Genomic DNA, 21,398 nt, shown 5'->3' with positions numbered 1-21,398 from the left:
AGAAATCCCCGGTGGCCTGCAACGCCTGCAACCACCAGCATATTTTCGGTTTCTCAATTTTTGGTTTCGGTTTTTGGTTCGGTTTCGGTTTCCTCCGCAGACCCGGCATGTAGCACTAATTACGACAAGCTGACCAGAACAAGTGTGCTCAAGCAGCGAAAAAACGTTCGCACTTGACGATTGCAATTTACTGTGGGTTGGAACGTAAGTATGTTTTCAGTTTGCGTCCTCGGCAAACATCACGTCTGCGAACATCTTCGAACATAACCAATACTTCGTGAAAGCCACCCTCGAGGTCACCAGTATTTGTGAAATCACATGAGCATTATACACCCCCCTTACCATTGCACAACACCAAAATACTCACAATGTGGCATAAGCGAAAGCCCAAGATCTGAATATAAGTTCTCGTATACGTGTTCGGTGCAATTGAGCTCGTGCTTGTGCACGCACAGGGAAGCGTTAGCTCAAGCTAACGCTATAATATGCTGCACCGACATAGGGGCTACCTCGGAAGGTGAAGCGATAACTATAAAAACCGCATGTGCAGAACGCTTGACGCCTAAAGGTGCGGCAATTTCATAATTATGTGTGTTCACGTATGCATGGTTGGATTCATGAAGGCGGCACCAGCGTCAGAAATTTTAATTTATTTAATTTAAGCTTTTTATTTTTCCGTACATGCTATACAATGCAGGCTCGTGTAAGAGCTCGCATCTATGAGTTCAGTTGACACTCTTTTCCTTTGGTGATAGGTGCACGCATGCAGAAACTCTAAGAGCACCTGGATTGAGAGCGACTTGGACAGAATGAACGCGCTTGAACCAAGACAGTGCACCGTATAGTTGTAACGCCACGACTCCGCTGGCAAAGGCTGGGTATACATTTCGCCACACCACATTACGTGTCCTATACAACAAGGGGAAATGGTGCATGGGCGAGTTGCCATTTTTTTTGTATCGAAGTGGAGCAGTGCACGTACGTGCATGAGATTGTCCTCTAGGGCGTACAATGACACGAAAGTTCGTTGACTGGCACCGAAAGCTCGCTGAACATACTCAAAAAGAAGGGATAAAGAACTTCGCACTGAGTTCCATTTAGTACCGACAGCCGGACCGGAAACGCCTCCTCAAGGGTGTCGGTTGCGGAAGTAGTGGCCTGAAAAGTCTCTTGAGAATCGTCCTCAAGAGACAACTTTTAAGACGGAGTCAAGACGACCGAGTGCTGAAAGACGACTCGGCTTTGCGGCAAGCCCATGGCGCTTTTTTGCACGATCGATGTGCAGGGTTATCGTTTGATCTTGCCAGTACTATAGTGTCAAGGGCAAAGCTGCAGAATGCGCTTCGCCATGGCAGGAGCAATAGCAGTGAACATCTCCACTTTAAAGTCGGGAGACGATAATGCCGCTTTCTCTCGCAGCCACAGCCGCAGTAGATGACTTTTACCTCCTTGTATATACAGAGGACCGGCACGGCCAAGGATACGAGCGGTTCGGAGAGTCCACAAGAGAGGCCCTCCTGCTGTGCACATGCTCAGGTTCACGGTAAACATAGCACAGACAACGTATACGTATGCACGGCGTATGCGTCAAAATACCCTCGTCAGTCATCGTTATACACAAACGTTCTTCATACGCCCCTGGCCACCGCTGATGCAGCTATACAGGAGGTCTGCGACGTTCTTGCCGCTATGCCTAGCCCAATCGGCCGATGTCCGTTTGAGGGGGAACTACGGCGTTCAAAACGTTGGCACCGCCACCACACCTCAGCACATCCGAGCACCACGCCCTCATCTCGCCATGGCCATGGCACCCTTGTGGCCGAATAAGCAGACGTCCACGCTGCTCGGCGAGCGTCGTCGGCGAGGACTGCGGCGTTCACACGGCGCTGTCGTCGCACAGCAGCAGGGCCCCCGCGCTCGGCGGCGGGTCCGGGCTGGGTCAGACGGGCACGGGCGCCGGCGCCAGCAGGTCGCACAGCTTGCGGATGGAGAGCAGCGTGACGCCCAGGGCGACCAGCAGCAGCAGGCAGGTGGCCGACAGGAAGAGGCCCGGCCGCCGGCCGCCCTCCATCGAGAGCGCGTAGATGAGCCAGAAGACGCAGCAGTACAGCGACACCACCGACGCGCCCATCAGCGCCCCGATGCGCCACTGGTGGCGCCACGAAGAGCACGCCGGGGCCTTCTTGCTGTCCGCCACCATCTCGCCGCCCTCGCCGGCTCCCGCAGGCGGGGTGCCCGGTGGAGACGAGGACTCGGTGTCCTGCGAAAGGACAACAACAGTAGCTACAAGTCGGCACCAACCCTATTACTCTCCCCATGCTGCCAGGAACTGGGATTGAATTGAAAGCGATCCTCTTCGATTGCGTGTGTGCCCTCCACGTTGCATCTTAATCCGGCCATCCAAATGTTGAAACTCGCAAGCCCCGCGCATTTCTCCAACTCCTGTACCGCACTGGGGCTCTTCACTGCCGTGAAACCGAATGAGGGCACGACCACGGCCACTGATGGTAATGGGAAAGGATGGGAGAACGGTGCCTATGATTCGGTTAAGTTTACTCGAGGCTATACACCGGGCAATGGAGCAGCTGGCGGCAAATCAAACCGCCGACTAATCTCTAGGTGGCGTTCCCGGGTGTTTCAAAAAGCGCGAACAAAAGAAAAATGAACGCGGGCCGTGTGCAAACACACTTCATGCCCGGGAAGGGCGCCAGCACAACCTATTTTAGAGCCTATTTTGAGTGGCTCTATTTATGACTTTGGTTCAATATTAGCGCTCAATCCCCGCGATCATCCGATCGGTCACGGCATGCAGAAACACCTGCGGCGTAGTGCACTATAGCAATAAATTCGCAATTTCACATGCTACACGGCACTCGAGTTCTACTGCGAGGACAAATGCAAGAAATGCCCCAGAGATCGATGTCAACATAAGAAGAGTCTACCGCGTATTAGTGTTACAGGAACCTTAATTGCATTGGTGCTCGCTGCCCAAGTATATGCAGCGCTTACGTATACGCATCGTGGTGGTTGGAGTCCTAAGATTTTTCGGTGAAAGACTACGTGACGGCCGTTGCCTCCGTTCATAAAATCAATGTGCGCATGCTTCGTCGCCCTGCCCGAGACATCAACGGCCGCCACAGTTCTCAAGAGCCAAGTCACCGCCGCCGAGAAAAAAAGAAAAGAAAAGAAAAGAAAAGCCATGACAACGTAATCAGAACAAAATCGGTGACAACATCGCGATTTTTTTTTTCTAATTTCTATCCCACAGGCAAGAGTTGTGGATTTTTTGAGCGGCTGAACAAATTGCGAAAAAGAGAAATAACTCAAGCGCACGTGACATTGTGCGCCGTCACATTCTGCACCTGAGCCAACTTCACGGCAAAGATAGAAAAAAAGAAGGAACGTAGAGGGGGGAACCAGAGCCTACACTTTGTTAGCAGTGTGTAGTACGATGTACGAGTGACTGCATGCACTCACGGTTACGCAGGAAGGCTCGCAGATGTAGCAATCCTTCCTCCTCGGAAAGACATTCGCTACAAGTTGGCAGGGTTTGGTTCATTCCTGGTCGAGATCGCAGGCGAAAGACATGCGCTAGAAAAGGTCGTGTCGTCAGTTCGAGTCGCATGCCAGAATCAGAAGCGTGGACGGAGTCACGGTTGCTCTGAAAGCGAGTAAAGGAGAGGGTTAGCGCGCGAGGATGGTTATGTGCGTTGGCGGCGGAGACTGCAGGTTGCTGTTTTGCTGTTTGGGGCAGTTATTTTTTTAGGTGCGGAAGGCGCGTCCTCGCCCGCTGTCTGGCCGGCAGCGTCGGTGCGCGGGGCTCACGTGTGGACGCAGAGCGCAGCTTCCGTCAATGAGCACCACGGTTGACGCCTCGGTCACCATGTCGAGGCCCCTGGACTTAACGCAGGCGGTGCTATCTGCGACACAGCCCCGCTACGCCGGTGGGAGCAGCCTGCCGGAGGAACGCAGCGTCAGCTCCAAGATGGAAGTCGGTCTCTCTACACAAGAAATGAACAGGTGCCGGAACTTTATCTAAGCTAAACACTGTTGATGCGTGAACATAACGCAAGACAATTGCCCTAAGAGGAAATACTTTTAGCGCCGATAATTAGGCGCCGTTTTAGTAACTCAGCACCATACAACACAACAAAGAAGAAAAGTGGTGAGCTGGCCAAGCCCATGCACAACTTATAGATCTTGCACGCGCCCGGCTTGTATAGCTGCTTCGCATTGCGGTTTAATAAGGCAATGGAAAGCTCGACGAACGGCGGCCCAAAAAGAAAATGGCTGAGGGACGACGCTACGTAACTTCATTATTTACGGTAGAAACGTGGTTAATTTCACAGAAATACGTTTACAACAGACGTCTGGGATCGTTTCCGGAATTAATAAAGTTGTTGCTTGGCGTAAAAAAGCATTGCTTTATGCCTTTAATAAGACCTGGTTGCTGGCTAGTTGGTTAATGGTTTAAAAAAAACAATCACTGCGTGGCTGAAGGACGAGAGACAGGAGGGTGCAAAAAAACCTGCATTTGGTTTCACAACTGAATGCAGCGGTTGCGCTTTACCAGTAGCTGCCACCTACACTTGAATAAACAGAAACTACGTTGTTTGCGTTGCACTGAAACCACAGCTGCCACAAGTTGCAGGACCAAACAAAGCCCAAGGAAAAAAAAATACTTGCAGAAATTTTGAGAATTGTCTATTAATGCGTAAAAATTCTTATGCTGTTTTTTCGTTTCCCCAACCTTGCGTTTTCTCAGAGTTATTAAATGCCTATAAATCCAAACAGCTAATCACGTGAGAACGCGGGATCAGAATACACGTTGATTTCGTCAGTTTGATCTCAATTTTTCATTTTTTTTGTTTTTAGACACGAGTGAAAGCGATTACGTAGAATTGTGATTTATTAATTTCTTGTTAATATATTTTATTTTTTTTGCGTTTTCTGCACTGAATAGTGGTTGCCCGATTTGGCATGCAGGTTTGGTTGTTACTTTCCAAATCGGGTGACTTTTGTTCCATTTGCATATATTTTTGTTTTTCTTTCGATGATACCAGGGTAATGAAGCGGCAGATACCGCAGCCCGAGGCCACTCACACCGGGCTTCAACCCTCATAGGCACTCACCACTCTGTCGTCAACCACCCGTCCATCCCCAAGCGCAGCAGAGACATATTGGAGCACTACAGGTTATCAAGAAGACGATACCCGCCACCACACCCGAAGCTAACCAAAGGAGAAGCCACACAATTCCGGAGACTGCAAACAAATTCATTTCCGCACGTCACACAGCTGTCCAAAATACACCCCACGCTCTTCAGCTACGACTGCAACTTCTGCTCTTGGATGCCCAACACCCTGTAACACATGGTGTGGGAGTGTAAAGGCGTCACCGAACTACCTGAAGTCATCGCACCGACACAGGAGCAGTGGGAGGTCCTGCTGAGTAGCGATGTCCTGGAAAACCAGCGTGGCCTGGTGACCAGGGCCATTCGAGTTGCAGCTGGCCATGGCATCCCGGACTAGGGACGCCACCTACCATGGATGACCGACAACCATCCCGCGCTCCTTTCTTCCCATTCAATGGGATCAATAAACGTTTTTTTCCTCCTCCTATTTCGATGATGTGCATTTACTCTAGTAAATATAAATGTGCTGACAAGGTATAACATGGTCTGCGTTGAGGTACTCGGTAAAGAATGCTTACGCATAAAAAACAAAAATTGACGTTAACACTCTGCCACATTTTTTAACCCCTCGGCCGTCTATCGGTGCCAGCCTTTATTTCACCCAGGTAGAAAAATGGTTAGTGAGGGAGATGGCTTCTAGCTTGGATTGTTGGGTGGTTGAATTACCTTCGCTCTTCATAAAATGACCCTTACCAGCGCGGAAGTCCCGCTTCAGCTCTAAGGCTCCCATGCTCTCACTAATGGAAACAGGGCACAAAATTTACGGCTACAGAAAGAAATTGTAAACTGCCGCGAGGTTTCCACGACTACACGGTAATCAAACTCGTACGTAATAGCCTTTCTCTTCAAAGCACACCTATCGAGGTATTCCACCATTAAGGTTGGTGTGGAAACAGAAGTAACTGAAACCAGTGGAAACAATTTAAACTGGTAGAAATGCATACTAATACTAATAATTTTATTCGTACTCAAGCCGCAAAAACTACTTATATAAAAAAGGCCCATACCCAATCTTAGAAGCGTCTGACGAGCTTACGTAGCCTTTAGTTCATCTAAGTACCGAACACATCTTCATAGACTTTGTTTTACCGCCCATGTCCACTCACCACACTAACTAAAGATAAAATCACCGAAGCAAACACGACAAAAACAAGAGAAGGCCGCGTAGACCAATGCACCGGCCTGTTCCAGTAACGAGGGGGGCACCGGGTGGCGGCGCCACCCGCCCAGCTGCCCGGTCCCTATGCGTTCACGAACTTGGCTTTAAAATACTTCCTCCTTAGATTAGGAAGTCCAAGAGCAGTCACGTAAACTAAAACGGTGCAGGGAATGAACAACTTGGTCGCTTCTTCCCGTATGCCGATTTTGCATACTCCGAGAGATTTTCTAAAACAGTGCTTAAGCTTGCAACACAGTATCGTGGTAAACACGAACAACTGTTTCCGGAGCGTAGAGAGGTCTGCGAAAAACAACTGATTTTACAGAGGAGCTGCTACAGCCTACCTCCCCCGTTTTTTTTTTTTTTCTACATGCTTGTACCGAGAAAAGCCGCTTCCCTCCTCATCACTTCCGCACACCATCTTCCTTCGGCCACTTGTTCGCCTCCGGCGTTCCATATTTTGATATAAGGTGGCGTATATTGCCCTGCAAAAATGTTTTCCTAGCAATGCATTTATGTTTGAAAGTGAAGCCGACTTTACTAAAGATTGATGTGAGCTTGGTCCTTGTAAGGTGGATTTTCCACATAGGGTGTTGTTCCACAGTGAAGCATACTCCCTAAAAAACAAAAACGGCAATCTGCGGCACTGAATTTTTTTAATGGGCGAAGCCCCCTAGGGGCTTGGACTGTTGGCGTCTCCTGTCGTCGTCGTGATCGTCGTCCCATGTAGTCACGGTACTAAAACACCGAGAAACTCGTTTACTCCTCGCGCTAGAACGTACCGCGCACTAAAACAACACCGGGACTCCCACTCGTTTATGCCTCGCGTTGGAGCGCTTCGTAACGCGTACTAAAAAAACACTGGGACATTCGTTTACGCCTCGCGTTAGAGAGTTTCGCACGTGCTTCAAAGATAAGACACTTTCACAGCAAAGCTGTATACCTGTACCCACCAACGGTTTCATATCCGTTGCCAAAAACGCCAAGGCGCCAAGAATACACTGCATGCATGCTTCGCCCGCTCCCAAGGTTTCGCGTTAGTGGAGATGACCCGGGATTTTTTTTTTATTCTATTTTCAACCGACTCAACTTCCTAGCTGTGCAGTCATGACAGCCTACTTAATACAAGTCTAAATGCGGCTCACCTTATTTTCAACGACCAACTATAATTGATTTCTAACCAAAAGGAAGACGCATAACTCGAAACTGTCCAACCGAAGGAGCATGTACACGCTTCTGAAATATTGTAGGCGCTCTTGAATGATGCCCAGCGTCAGTTGACAGCGTTTAGGCAACAGCCCCCTCATAGTCGGTGCTGCCGGGCAAAATGTTTCGATAGAGCAATACCTATTTGGATAGAATAATACACAGCGCTCTTGCTTACATCTATGTGTACTACCCACGACACTTCTCATAAAATACCAGCCCATGTACATGCCTTTGTGTGAAGCAGTTTAAATGTAGCTGACAATTTAATCACGCTCATTCTGTCGCCGCAGCATTGTATACTTCCGTCAAAAGCTCCACTTGGATTTTTTTTTCGAAATATGCCTTACACTCACGTTGTACTTTAACAATACTGCTTTAATAATAATTAGAGTAATAATTATCAATACTGTTTAATGAACAGCACCACCGGAGTCGTAGCTAACGTAACGAGGGTGTAGAGGTATACAGCTTTGCTGTAAATCTCGTGTCTTTTAAGCACGAAGCGTTCTAGCGCGAGGCATTGGAAAACGAGTGTCCCGGTGTTTTAGTACCGTGACTACATGTTATACGACGACATGTGACGACAACGACATGAAACGCCGACAGCCCGAGCCCCTAAGAGGTTTCGCCTCTAAAAGAGACGCTGACCAGTCCAAACACAAACGTACTCTTCTTTTTGTTTGGACTGGTCGGCGTCTATTTTTTGTTTGGAATGTGCCCTCCCGGCCAGACGGGATTCCGCCATCCTCTCGACTTCCCTCTATTCAGCGTACCGTTATACACTAAAAAAATAATTCACGCCCCCTACGCCTTTTACTGTACTCTTCGCCGTGATAATCTAATGCAATCAGGAATGTAACGACGTACGCATAAATAGCAGCCACCGAGTGCTTCTAAAATGCGAGAAAATTATCACCTGGCAAAGCCTTTATTGTGCGGCACCTGGTCCTTGGTCAATACAGGCATTGCGCCAAAACAAAGTCCTCCGCCCCCTTCTCGCTTACCTCGGCGGTCGCTCGTGCACTGTTGTTCTTACGTGGCCAACAAAGCATTGTGCATACATAATCGATTCGTATTAACAATAACGACCGATACAAGCACTTTTTGTAGCTTCATCACGCTCCTGATCAGCCGGCTTCAAGTTTTTTCCAGCCTTTTCTAACATATGAAGGTTTGTTGTGGTTCCCACTCCATTTGAAACGAATATATCAGGCATCCCGTTATAAATAATCGAAGTAAATGCAAAAATACTGAAGCCAATAACCAGTATATTCATTTTGTTCGCAAACGACGTGTCATAGTAGTTCACCAGTCAGGAGACGCTTCTTGATAAATTGCGAAAGCTACAAAAGAGAGCAAAGCTGTTACACACGCCAGGCAACGGCTGGCCGACAAATGAACGGTTGTTGTGTACTCGCCGGATAATTTCCTTGCAGACGTGCCACTGCGCTGGACGTCTATGGACGCAGCCTGGTGAAGGGTGCCACGGCGTCTCCGGAGCGGCGTCCGCAAAAAGCGAGGGCCAAGGAACAGTTCTTGAGCCAAGACTGAAGCTTCATAACTCGCGAAATTATGGAGGACCTCACACTACTGGAAGAGCACCGGACGGATGTTGACTACAACAAAGGGCTATGAAAAGCCCACGGCGAAGTGGCCAAATGGTTCCGCATTCTTTGCGGACGGCAACAAGCGGTTATGCCTTTCCTACTGTAACACACGTTGGGCGTGCTCTAAGATGTCGGCACGTGCGCGCTACGCACGACTCGTGGTTGGTCAAAGCGGCGTCGCCGTCCCGGCGGTCTTGTAAGAAGGGCGTTCCGAGGAGACACTTACGTAGCTGTCTGAGGCGACGGCGAAGAGCCGCGCGTTGTCCTTGGCCAGGGGAGCCAGGGTTGAGCCGGGGTGGTGAGCCTCCGCCGCCGGGTTTAATTTTAGGCGGCCGCCGTATACGACGCGACCGGTGGCGGCGTCTGCCGCGGGCCGCAGACTGGCACTCAAACTCTGACCGCCGCCAGCTTCAAACCCCGCAACGAAGCCCCGGTGCGTTCAGGACGAGCAGCGCAGCCAACAGCACCACGCTTCTCCGCTTCGAAGCCACGAAGGCCACAATGAATTTTCGGGGAAGAGAGCCCGCACAACAGGCCGCCGTAACCCGGGCCTGTTCTCACAGCGGAGTGGAAGAGTGGGTTCCGCTTTCTTGTCTGAAACAACGATGCAGGAGGGTGTTGTCAGCGCCATCTCGCGACGCTAAAAGAGCAAAATTAAGGGGCATGACAGGCAAAGTGGCGGCACACCGCGACTGAACGTACTTAGTTGTCCGCGCCACCAACGACAACGCCGAGCGGAGTGTACCGCGGCACTGGCGTGCAGAGCTTGCGATGCCGCAGCATTCTCTGTGTACGGTTGGCCCACTAGGCGCTGTTGCGGTCTGCTTTTGTCCGGCGCTGTCGATGCACGAATTCTGGCGGCGGCCGGCGCGATGGATCGATGGCCACGAGCACCGGGCCCATGCGCGGACTCATCGACCGCCGGGCTCCGGAGCTCCTCCCCCGCCTCCTGCTCCGAACTGCTGCCACTGCTGCAGCTGCTACTCAGCCGCTGCCGTCCAGCCGACCATCTTGGATCTCAGCCACCGGCAGCGCATCCCGGAAAACGACAGCGCCAAGGTAAGAAACAACCGCGCGGTTTTCCGCGTCCGCGAGTCCGCGTTCGGTGTTCGCGGTCTGGCGCCCTGCTAGAAGCCCGAAAAACCGTGCACCGTTCGATGCAGTGCATCGGCTCGCATCCCTGCGCTTCTGCGCCTCGGGAGGAAATCGGGGCGGAGCGCGCGACATTTCCCTCACGCAGCCTCTGGAGCTCGTAAGATCGCGAGAAATCGAGCGTGCTCGACCTTTTGCAAAGCATGCAGTGAAGGCCAGGTGTATCTCTCCCCTCTCAATCCGACCCTGCTTCTGCTTCCTTGTGGAGCTAAGTGCCGAACTTTCCACTGACAGCCGAGGCCGAAAAGATGACACCGGTGCACCCGTCCCGGAACAAGGAAGACAGACAGGGTCCTATACAGCTGGTGCGAACAGCAACGTCCGGAGTCAGACTTCGTGACCATTTAGAATTGAGGTATGACATTAAGGATTCGGAAGCACAATGAAACGAATGGGCGTCGGCGTTCAGCATGCATAGTTGTGGACAAGACGAGCAAGGAGACTGTGCTTAGTGGAACACATTGCTTAAACGCAGCATCCTGGACGTGCTGGTTGTCTTGAGTAAAGCAGTAAACAATGCGACTTCAGCGCGGATCAGACGTGACTAAAAAGGAAAAGAGAACAGCAATAAAATGAACTGTCTGGCGATTCTTGTTTCGTGTTGGGCTGAACTGCGTACATAACCGGTGGGCCGTAGCAAAGGGAAATGCGCTGAATATCGTTCCACTATATGAACCTTAATAGACTTGTGATGAAGACAAAGAAGATTTTCGGCGATACCGATGCATAACCAAGAGTGATCATGTATTCTAAAATATAGGTCAGATCGCAGTAGCACATGGGTTTTAAAGCTGAACCGATTTGGGATAAAAATCACTGGTTTGTCGCTTGGGATAATAACTGTGCCCAACGATATGCATACACGGAGCAATGCTACTTTCCCTGTTATGCCAGCTGGACCAATTTAAAGTAAAGGTACAAAAATTTTCGGTCGCGAATTCTATTCTCACAGCACCGGTGTTTCTCCCACTTGATAACACAGTTTGCGAAGTAAAACTACGCAAAATTCCGAACTTATACTGCATGTTTTGTTTGTTCTCACAACCCCTGCATTTCTGTTGTGCACATCTAGGTACGCTAAAACGTCCGCTTCTAACTACTATTGAAGGATGATAACGGAATTTGAGCAGACGATCGAGGGATGTCTGTTTCATCACAATTGTTCGCCAGCAATGGCAGCTCAAAGCGTCACTACGGAAAGTAAAACGCGTGGGCCGTGAGATGTAAACATCTTCAGCGAGAAATCAGCCAATATTTCCCGCAGAAAGCCGAAGTGAAAAAAATAAAAAACGGTGACGGACTATTATAGTAACGTGGCGCGATTATACTGAGCGTTGGTTTGCTCCCAACTTCTGCATCCTCCGGAACAATTAATGTTCATAAAATTATCCCAAATATTCCTTACGTTTATACAGTATTGTCATTACGATTATAAACTCGCGCTGCAAAAGTCTTCCTCAGTGGTAACTCGGTTTGGCTGCCTTCCCCACAGCAGCGGTCCGCTTGCTGCAAAGCACCCTTTACAGGCAAACCTCCGTCACACTGGCACGGAGATGCTATACAGCCCCTGTCTTCCCTTTAACCAGCGCTAGAAAAGGCTAGACGGTGTCTGCACTCAGCGCAATATGCATACGAAGCTAGCGCCCACGTTTAAAGCAACCGCAATAGCGCGTTCTCTCCAAGGAGCTGGAGAGGTTATTCAGGCGTAGAGCCCCGTTTGCTACTCAGCACTGGGGGAGGGTGCTCAGGAGATGAAAGAGAGGGCAGGCGAAAAGGACAGGATAGGAGCGGGGACGCGCACGTATTTTAGTCCCTTTCCGGGCACTTTCCAAAGAAGCTGCAAGTTATAATCATTGTCAACAGACCATGCCTCACATCCGTGCACACTCAAACCCTAGTCTTTTCGCGACGGTTGACATGTGCATTGGAACTTCTAAATCCACGCAAAAAAGCGGGAAACGTATCGACACGAGGGTGCGGTTGTCCCGTCACAAATACATTATGTTCCAAGTTGCACCTCAAACCAACCGGTTCAGCACTATAATGCACGATGCAACTTGGCTACGCTACCCATGTTCCTGTAGTTAGCCTGTATTGGTAAGAGTTCGGCATTTTTAGATGGGTGCATCAAGTGCCCTTCTTTTGTATACGGAGGGGCAAGGGGGAGAACAGCGAGAGCAAACCTTTTCTATTTACCTGCCCCCCCCCCACCCCTCACACACACGCATCTCTCTCTCTCTCTCTCTCTCTCTCTCTCTCTCTCTCTCTCTCTCTCTCTCTCTCTCTCTCTCTCTCTCTCTCTCTCTCTCTCTCTCTCTCTCTCTCTCTCTCTCTCTCTCTATGTATGGTTCTCGATCCTTGGCTCGGGGCACAAGATAACCACTAGTCACACTTGTCACCCCCAAGAGGAAGGAAGAACACGATCTAATAAGCAGCTATAGAAATGCTTGGGATTCATAATCGGTGGAAATGTCAGCTTGAATGTAAAAACCGCGTACGGTAGAAAATAAAATAGGGACGCACTGCTGCCTTGTGGTATAGAAAGATACCGGAAGGTTCGTGGGACAAGTGTCTAATAGGTGCTACTCTGAAACACCTGCGAGTCACCTGATTTTCTTTTCTCGAAGCGAGCTATTCCCCCAGGTGTTGGCCTTACTGCTGGCCTGCAAAACCCTGAGTGCGTGAAAGTTTCCAGTTTCTAAACCCCCTTTATTACCAACCCTGTGCAAGACTGGCGTGGTTATGAGCACTCGAGGAGGCAGCAGGAGTCCCTCGCGTCAGCCAATCGTAAGAACTGTCCCACTACATATACCGCGTTTCTTTGCGCGTTCGGTTCGTTTACTTCCGTGAACAGAAGCCGGGTGATATTTCTCGCGGCTGCTTTCATCCGCACTCTGTGAGCTTCCGCGCTTCAGCAGCGCTTTCCGCACAAATTTCTTGAGACCGAATCTAGGCTGAGCGCATAGGACTGCGCGCGAACTTTCAAAAAATGCGGGTAAGCAGGATCCACAGGGCTGCTCTCTAAAACTGTGTTCTCCGTTAGACATCGATAGTTCTCCGTGCCGCATGTCACGGTTTACGGATGGACGCATTTATTATGCGCTTCCGTGTCGGACTTTCTGTCTCTCAAACACGCACGCGCACGCACAATGCCCGTTTGCACGGTGTTGGTGCCTCGAATGAATAGATTATTCTTAGATAAAAGAATGTCATCAATTCTTGTACAGAATTCCACAACTGCCAGCTCGATAACTGCTGTTTATTTTTTTAATATTTCACTGAACCATGCAAATGTGTGGTCTAGAAAACTACCCGCACTTGTTGGCGATCTCGATGTCTCTGCGTATGAATGGCCAAGAAAGGTTGTTGAAAGGGCGGATTATAGACGCTACCGACCGAAGCCCAAGACAAGTTAGCTAGCAGCGTGAAACGCCATTCTCAGGCAAAGTTACGGATTACGAACGGATTTGCCGTACAACCCAGCTAAAGTACTGAGCGCAAGGAGCATGCCCCTGAAACGTCGCGCTCACGCGCGCCACCACGCAGCATGCCGTCACACGGGCCTGTGGGCTGCCTGCTGCTGCTGTCAGCGGCGTTAGCGGCGCCAGGCCGCAGTCCGATGCCCGGCAGCGTGTTCATCGCCAACCCGACGAGCGGCACGCCAGAAGCGCCGACGAGTGCCGCGCCCGGCACCGACTGTGCCGACCCGTCCTGGCCCCGCTGGAGGAACCTGCCCAAGACGCACCGGCTCGTCCTGTCGGCTGCAAATGTACGTAGCAACGCGCAATAGTCTGGACGAGGGCTGCACGGCTCAGATACTAGGGATGTAGCCGATGGATGTACGATGGATGTACGATGGGTGTAGATACGATGGATGGATGGATGTAGCCTGAAGGACCAGCTCTTGTAGCTGGCACGGGCTGCACAAAGTATTGCAGCTGCTCTAGCCGTCAAGGGTCGGGCACATTCAGCCGGTGTGCGTGCCCCCGCCAGCGTGTGTAAGTGACCGTGCTGTCACGGCGCATGCTCCGTACTCCGGGATGAAGGATAGAGTAAAAACTTCCCTGGCTGTCCCACTGCGTGAAGGCGGTTGTCCAGCGAAGTTGAGAGAGGAGGGGAAAGGGAGGGGGTGGGGGGAGAGATGCTGCTTCCCCGACGAGTATGTGTCGGACTTTCGTGGCTGCTGTCAGGTCGTTATCGAACCATAATCTGTCGAACAAGGTGCAGCCCCAGCCGAAATGACGATCGAGAAAGTCTCTTCGGAACATGGTGCACGCGCTTTTGAACTCTTCCAAGTTTGCGCTTTGGCGCCTCGGGAGGTATTCTCTGACTCACGATATGCATCGTCGGTTCTCGATCGTCGCTTACGTGCCATCTCGCGGGCACGGTAGCCGGACGCCGCGTTAGTATCGGTGCGCCATTGACGATTTCACTCGTGTCGCTATTAGCGGGCCCCGTTCGCAACGCTTCTTTCTTTATGAGTAGGCTTCACTGTGCACCACACAATGTGGGAAAGCCAGCTTTCAAGGACATCATGATCATCATCACAATCATTATCATCAGCCAATCTACACCCACTGCAGGGCAAAGGCCTCTCCCATTGATCTCAATTACCCCGGTCCTGTGCTAACTGCGGCCAATTTATATCGCAAACTTCTTGATCTCATCTGCCCATATAACTTTCTGTCGCCCCCTGCAACGCTTGCCTTCTCTAGGGATCCACTCTATTACCCTTAATGACCAACGGTTATCTTGCCTTCTCATTACGTGCCCTGCCTACGCCCATTTCTTCTTCTTAATTTATAATAAAATGTCCTAAACACGGGTTTGTTCCCTGACCCACTGCGCTCTCTCCTTGTCCCTTAATGTTACACCTGTCATCTTCCGTCCCATCGCTTCGCTGAGTCGCCCTTAGTTTTTAAGTTGAACCCTTTTGTGAGCCTCCAAGTTTCTGCCCCGTAGGTAAATACCGGTAAGATGCAGCTGTGATACACTTTCTTCTTCAGGGACAATGGTAGGCTGTCATTCATTATCTGAGAATGCCGGCCGAATGCACTTCACTTCATTCTTATCCTTCTATTCTTGTCATTCTTACCATCCATTATTATCAAAGACAAAGCCCGCTCTAAAGTCGGCTTCACTCCTTAACACAAGTGCATTGCTGGGAAGACATTTTGGGGACCTTACGGATGTAAGCTTGGGCTTTGTGAGCTGGCTTTCCCACATTGCGTTTTCCGCCGCGGTCACCATGAAATACCTCATCTGTCTAGCCACAAACCGCTTCGCTATAAAATCCCCAGGGTTGCTGACGCAAGAGGCGCGGCGCATTCTGCGCGTGCTTCCGATTCCTCGTGTTTTCCCAACTTCGACCGGAGCGCTCCGGAGAGCGACGCCAAAGCGAGGCTTTGAGCCATTCGTGCACAGCAGCGTTGCCCGAAGTAATATGCCACGAGGCGCCGCTAAAGGCCGTCCATGCAGGGCGTTGCGCACCCGGAAAGCTGATAAAGGCTCGAGCAAGGCGTGCTAAGGCAGCTCGATCGAGATGTAGTATCATGGTAGCTTTCGAAGAGCAGCGTGACAGATGTCGCCGTTACCGCATCAGGTTGCCGTTTCTCTCTCGGACTCCCCCCTCCCCCCTTCCCCCCCCCCCCCCTTCAAATGAGGAAAAAGTCCAGAAGCCATTGCAGTCGCAAAAATGCCATTCATTGTGCATATAAACGTTCTGGGCCGGGAAAGCAGTAACCGAAAGGGAGACCGATCGGCTGAATGAGGTGGAACCAGTTCTTCAGAGGAGACCTCAAGGATTATCCTAGAAGACCGAACTCTACAGAGCCTGAGCCGGACGCGGGGAAGGAGGAGGAGGAGGAAGAAACTTTACTGAGCAAAAATAAATTGTGGGGTGGCTTTCTAGTCCGAAAGTCCATAGGCAATGCTGGCTCTGTCCGCTCGGTCAACCAAGATCATCTAATTGTCTCGAGCTGGATAACATGCTGGTTGGGAATGGGGTGAAGGTCGGGGTTTCGGTCGCACTCCCAGACGATGTGATAGAGGGTGCCTGAATTGCCGCAAAACGCACACTCCGGGAAGTATTGTGTGGGGAATAGATGATTTAGTCGTTCTGGATTTGGGAACGTGTTTGTTTGAATTCGTCTTAATGTGTTTTCCTGCATTTTCGAGAAACCGCGTTGGGCGGGGGGAAAGGTTTTCCTACCTAATCTAACGAATTGCACAGTTCGAGAGAAAGTATAGCGCGCGGTGGTGCGCTGGTAAGTGTTTTGTATGGCTCGCAGGTGGCCTGCGCCCCCGACACGGAGACCAACCGGACTCAAGACGAGGCCCCACGCACCACGCTCTCCATTAGCGTCCAGAGCATGGACGACATACAGTGAGCTCGCTTATGTCTCTCATCGGCGCTCCGCTAGTTTTGCTCGGCGCCCTTTGGACTGCCCGACTCCCTCCCCGCTTGGTCGCTTTTAGACGCCTCAAATGACTCCGACATTCGGCTTATTTTATTGTTGTTCATTTAGACATCCTAACCAAACGAGACGAAATGTTGCTCCATTTCTTTGTTTCACTGCCTTCTCTGGACTACAGTATTATAGTACGTCGTCTACATGCATGCATGTGCGTGTGGGTACCCTTCTATCTGGTTTCGTGGGCGCAGCTGAGAACTTCTGACCGCGTCGTTCCTGCAGGTTCATTGTGCGGGCTCAGTTAACTTCGGAACAAATTTTGCCGAAATTTCAAGTAAGCATAAATCCACCAAGAAACACGCCAGCTTGAGATGGGTCATCATCACAGACAAAGGTATACACGTGGCCTTTCGTAGCCCTTTGCGACACGGCGTGCACAATTGTACACGGGACTTTTAAGCGCATTTTTGTAAGTTACAATCGTCGTCATCCCCACTTGAACCGCTCAACCAGCATTCGCATTGCCGGCTCTACGGCGGGAAATGCGAATGCTGGCTGAGCGGTTCAAGTGTGGTTCAAGAACACCAACTGAGCGGTTCGGAAGACCTACTTGACTCGCCAAATGCTCGGCGCGTCAAGTAGACGTTCTTGGTTCTACGTTTCTTATCTAGTTAAAACGTTTATTGAAGCAAAACTGAAGCTATAAGGGCTATTGATCACAATGATGTGTATACGTTTTATATTGTAGCAATGGTTAGGAAATGGTGGTCACGTTTACGAGTGCGTGTTTACGATTAGGACCCAATGTTGAAATAAACCTTGTTTTGATTGATTGACCCGACCCAATTTATTAACTGCTTATGAAATCGGATTGTTTCTGGGTTTTAAGTGAAATTTTTGGTATTTTTTTAAAAACATACTCAGGCAGTTTCAAATTTTTCTGATGGCTTCATCTTCATGCCTGTCGCAAAGGGGTAATCTGCGGTCGACCTTATCGCCTCGAGCTCTGTAGAACCGACTGTACACTGACACCATTGTGTTTTCGGTGTTGGTGATGCGCGCGTCGATTGAATCCCGTGCTGTTGCTTGCCCCCGCCACAACAGGCTGGCCCTGTCCGAGGAGTGGTCGGCCAACAACGCGACCGAGCCCCGGCTGGCGCTGCAGTCGTTGCAGGGCGGCTACGGCCAGCAGCCGTGCCTGCGCGACGAGGCACTGCTGCTGTGGGAGAAACCGTACCACGCGCCCGGACTCACCGTCTCCCCGGAAATCCTCACGCCGGGGAGCCACGCGCTCAGCGGTACGGACCTCTTCCACCCCCTTCTGACGGCGGGACACGTCACAGTACCGCGGTTCACACAACGGCTTGGTATTCGGAATGCTTGAGCGTTTAGACTCGCTAGCACTGGGCCGGGTTCTTCGACTATCAGTTCCGGATCCACCGCAGGCTGTCCCAAATCGAGTACGGTTGAAACTCGATTTTACGAAACCCGATTTCAAGAATTTTCTGATTTAACGAACAAATTCGGATTTTCCCCGCAGTCGCCCATAAGCTTAATGCTTTTATGAACTCGGAATAACGAAACAAACTTCCCCGCCAAACTCGATTTAACGAAGCATTCCGGGAAAATCGTGGAGAGCAACCCGGCCCTTGATCATTATGAACTGTTTCCGGCATGCTGACTTCCACATTTCTACTTCCGAGGCTGCGTCAGGCTTCACAATACCGCAACTAGGCATCGCCCAGTTGTTGTGAAGAGCTTCGTCGGCGTGACGAGGTGACCGCAGATAAGAACTTCGACGACTTCGTGAACGCCGACACAGACACAGACTTTGACACAACACAGTTCTCGATGACGAAGAGATAGTGCAGCTTGTTTCCAAAGCACAAGAGGAGTCTGAAGATGCGAACGATTCGGATACTGTCGAAGCTCCAGTGCCCAGACCAAGCCAGGTGATGGACGACATCAACCTTCTGAGGCGATTTGCTGGGGCACACGAGGGTGCCGCGGACGCTTTGACTTCACTGGCCAGCAACGAGAAGTATGTGTTCCCGCTGCTCACAAAGCGCGCGTATAGGCAAAAGTTACGAGCTCTGTTAGTTGGCAACAAATTTGTCGTTTCTCGAACGAAATTTGTGGTTCTCTCGATTTTACGAAGTTCCCGACTTAACGAAATAATTCGCGGGTTCCGGTGACTTCGCTAAAACCGAGGTTCAACTGTATTCGATTTTTAACAGCAGAGCTGTTTAGGCCGAGCTTTGTCCGTCCGTCGCACCCAAAATACCTTGAGGCCCAAGAAAAAAAAAATGTGGTTAGGGAGGTCATGGGAATCGAACCCGGGACCTCTAAGCCGTGAAACCAGTACTCTAATCACTGGGCCCCCCCAATTTTTTTTTCTTTATTGCACTAGGCCACCCCAAATGCCCGATTTCTTTTTTTATATTGCATCGAGAATACAAATTTAGCGGGGGCGGGGAACAATAGCATGAGCTGATAATTACAAAGAAACAAAAAAAACGTCTCCCGTGGTCTAAGTTAAACCTGGATTTCTTGCGTTATGAAACCGGCGTCTATCCGATTCAGCTGTCTTCGCATTGCTTTGTACTCGTAGCGTGGGCATTTGCTTTGGACTTGGCCGCGGTTTCTAGTCTGTGCTAATGCTGTCCACAATGGGAGAGATGTGAAAGCCTGTGGACGAAACGATCCGGGCCTGCCAGGCATGGAGAACTTTCAGCGGCAAGTTGGGAAATAAGGGTGAGGTGCAACAGCCGGGTGTCCGACGAAGGGAGGGGGGCCGCCAGCTCTGCTGTTTCTCCAGCCTTGCACCACTAATGCAAGCTGCGCTATTTTTTGCATATCGTCACGTAGCCGAGAACGAGGAAAGGCTCCGCAATAAACAATTAAGAAACGCACAAACACCGGAGAAGCAGTCGGCATGGTGACGTACTCGGTCGAGCCTCGGCGAATCGAATGCCGCGGCGATATGGGTCGGTCGGCACGCATTTATCTTGAAGCAGAAGCCTTTCTAAAAACATCCTATCAGATCGAGGGCATTGTCGATAAACATAGAACAGTATAGGTGAGTGACTAGCGGGTTGCATGCGGGATATCGAACAAGATTGCAGAGTGCGGCATTAAGACAAAGGAATGAACGGACGTCCCCACTGAAGCACAGGATAAGATAGGCAGGCGCAACATAAACAAATATCAACGCATTATTCTGATCTGATTCTGATTGTAGGGTTTTACGCGCCGACGCAACGCAGGCGATGAGGCGCGCCGTAGTGGGGGGCTCCGGATTAATTTAGACCACCTGGGGATCTTTAACGTGCACCGAAATCTCGTACACACGGGCGTTTTTGCTTTTCGCCTCCATCAGAAAAGCGGCCGCCGCGGCCGGGAATCGAGCCCACGACCTCGTGCTCAGCAGCGCAACGCCTTAGCCACTGAGCCACCGCGGCGGGTCAACGCATTATTCGCTGCAGTATATTTAAATGCCAAGTAGCCTCCTTGCAGTACCCGCAACCTACCCGCGGTGAGCGCGAGACTACGTCGAAGAGCCTCACTTTGTGCAAAGGCTACCATCGCATTGCTCATTCGTGAAAACAGCTTTGCCACGCGGGAAAAATAACGACAGCAGCGCTTACTACCGGCATAGCTAGAACGCCCAAGACTCGAGCAGGTGCCTTCAAACAGCGCACACCCAACTGCCCCTTTCGGTGGCGTTTTTAGGTTCCGAATTCATTAGGAGATATGTACTATCGTGATAAATTGAAATACGAACAACGGAGCGCGTGGCTTTCAGAACATGCCGCGCATGCTGGCGACGGGCCGCGCATGCGCAGTGGGAACAAGCTATGAGAGTTTATGTCCAACGCTGATATGGAAACACCGTCGTTCGGCGAGTGAGCGTTTTGGTTTGTTTTCCCACCGCGTTCGGCGCCCGCTCACGCAAGCGTTATATAACTTCGCTGCTGCGATGCGTGAAAACGGCGCACGCAGCTATATACCTTTATTTTTTATTTCGTGCTGAGCGCTCAACACACGACGGAAATACGATGGTCTTTCCATATCAAGGGCGGTCACGAACCCTCGTAACTTGTTCGCACTGCGCATACGCGGCCCGTCGCTAGGATGGAAGCCACGCGCTCCGTTGTTCGTATTTCAATTTATCACGATAGTACAGTGTCATACCAGTGCGCGATGCTATAGCTGAGCCATCAACACCCGCGCAAATTTGCACGCGCGTGTGGGGAGCAGTCAGCTCGGATGACTCAGTGAGACACGGCGAAACAAGGCGCGCGGCCTGTGGAAACTCGAGCTGGGCAGGTATATTTCTTCGTGCCCGCCGAGCACGACATTGCGGGGAGAACGGCGGTCTGTGCAGTGTCGGCATGGCTGGACTCGGTTTCATCACTGTTGCTACTCGGGAGATTCGCCTGGAGAGTACGGACAGCTCTATTACGAGCATCGATCAGAATATTACATATAGAAGTGGCCTGTACTTACCGGGAATCAATAGGCCGTGTTGACCGCGCCTTCTTTATAGACGAGGCTGAGCTGTGCCGAGACGGAGAAGCTAGACAGCAGGGCCTCCCACTGCTCTTGGGGAAAGGGGGGGGGGGGGGGGGGGGGGAGACAGTGGGATTGGCAGGTCCGGAAGT

General features: G+C 50.9%; 2 protein-coding genes across 7 annotated transcripts in view; one reads left to right on the top strand and one right to left on the bottom strand.

Annotated features, from left to right (window-relative positions):
- Positions 1-630: 630 nt before the first annotated feature.
- On the bottom strand, positions 631-21,262 carry LOC144170613 (uncharacterized). Of its 4 annotated transcripts, XM_077700516.1 has the most exons (4): positions 9,872-9,979; positions 9,396-9,763; positions 3,826-4,001; positions 631-2,260 (listed from the first exon to the last, which is right to left on the bottom strand). In XM_077700516.1, exons 3-4 carry the CDS (start codon positions 3,883-3,885, stop codon positions 1,940-1,942), a joined length of 381 nt encoding a protein of 126 aa, XP_077556642.1. In that variant the 5' UTR covers positions 3,886-4,001; positions 9,396-9,763; positions 9,872-9,979; the 3' UTR covers positions 631-1,939. The 4 variants fall into 4 exon arrangements, with proteins under 4 accessions (XP_077556642.1, XP_077556645.1, XP_077556643.1 ...); XM_077700519.1 differs by lacking the exons at positions 9,396-9,763; positions 9,872-9,979 and adding an exon at positions 21,244-21,262 and having other exon boundaries at positions 3,826-3,955; XM_077700517.1 differs by lacking the exon at positions 9,872-9,979 and having other exon boundaries at positions 3,826-3,955; positions 9,396-9,532.
- LOC144170612 (uncharacterized) overlaps positions 10,049-21,398 on the top strand; it is a 31,037-nt gene continuing 19,687 nt past the window's right edge. For all 3 annotated transcript variants that reach the window (XM_077700514.1, XM_077700515.1, XM_077700513.1), the window contains exons 1-4: positions 10,049-10,228; positions 13,868-14,090; positions 16,612-16,706; positions 17,839-18,032. In XM_077700514.1, coding sequence (XP_077556640.1) covers positions 10,050-10,228; positions 13,868-14,090; positions 16,612-16,706; positions 17,839-18,032 — 691 coding nt within the window. In that variant the 5' untranslated portion in view covers position 10,049. The remainder of the gene's footprint in view (positions 10,229-13,867; positions 14,091-16,611; positions 16,707-17,838; positions 18,033-21,398) is intronic.

Source organism: Haemaphysalis longicornis, unplaced genomic scaffold (genome assembly GCF_048455015.1).
Source record: "Haemaphysalis longicornis isolate Haplotype H1 unplaced genomic scaffold, Haemaphysalis longicornis Haplotype H1 scaffold_2, whole genome shotgun sequence".
NCBI classification, from domain to species: Eukaryota; Metazoa; Arthropoda; class Arachnida; order Ixodida; family Ixodidae; genus Haemaphysalis; species Haemaphysalis longicornis.
This window is presented reverse-complemented; position numbering and strand designations above follow the sequence as displayed.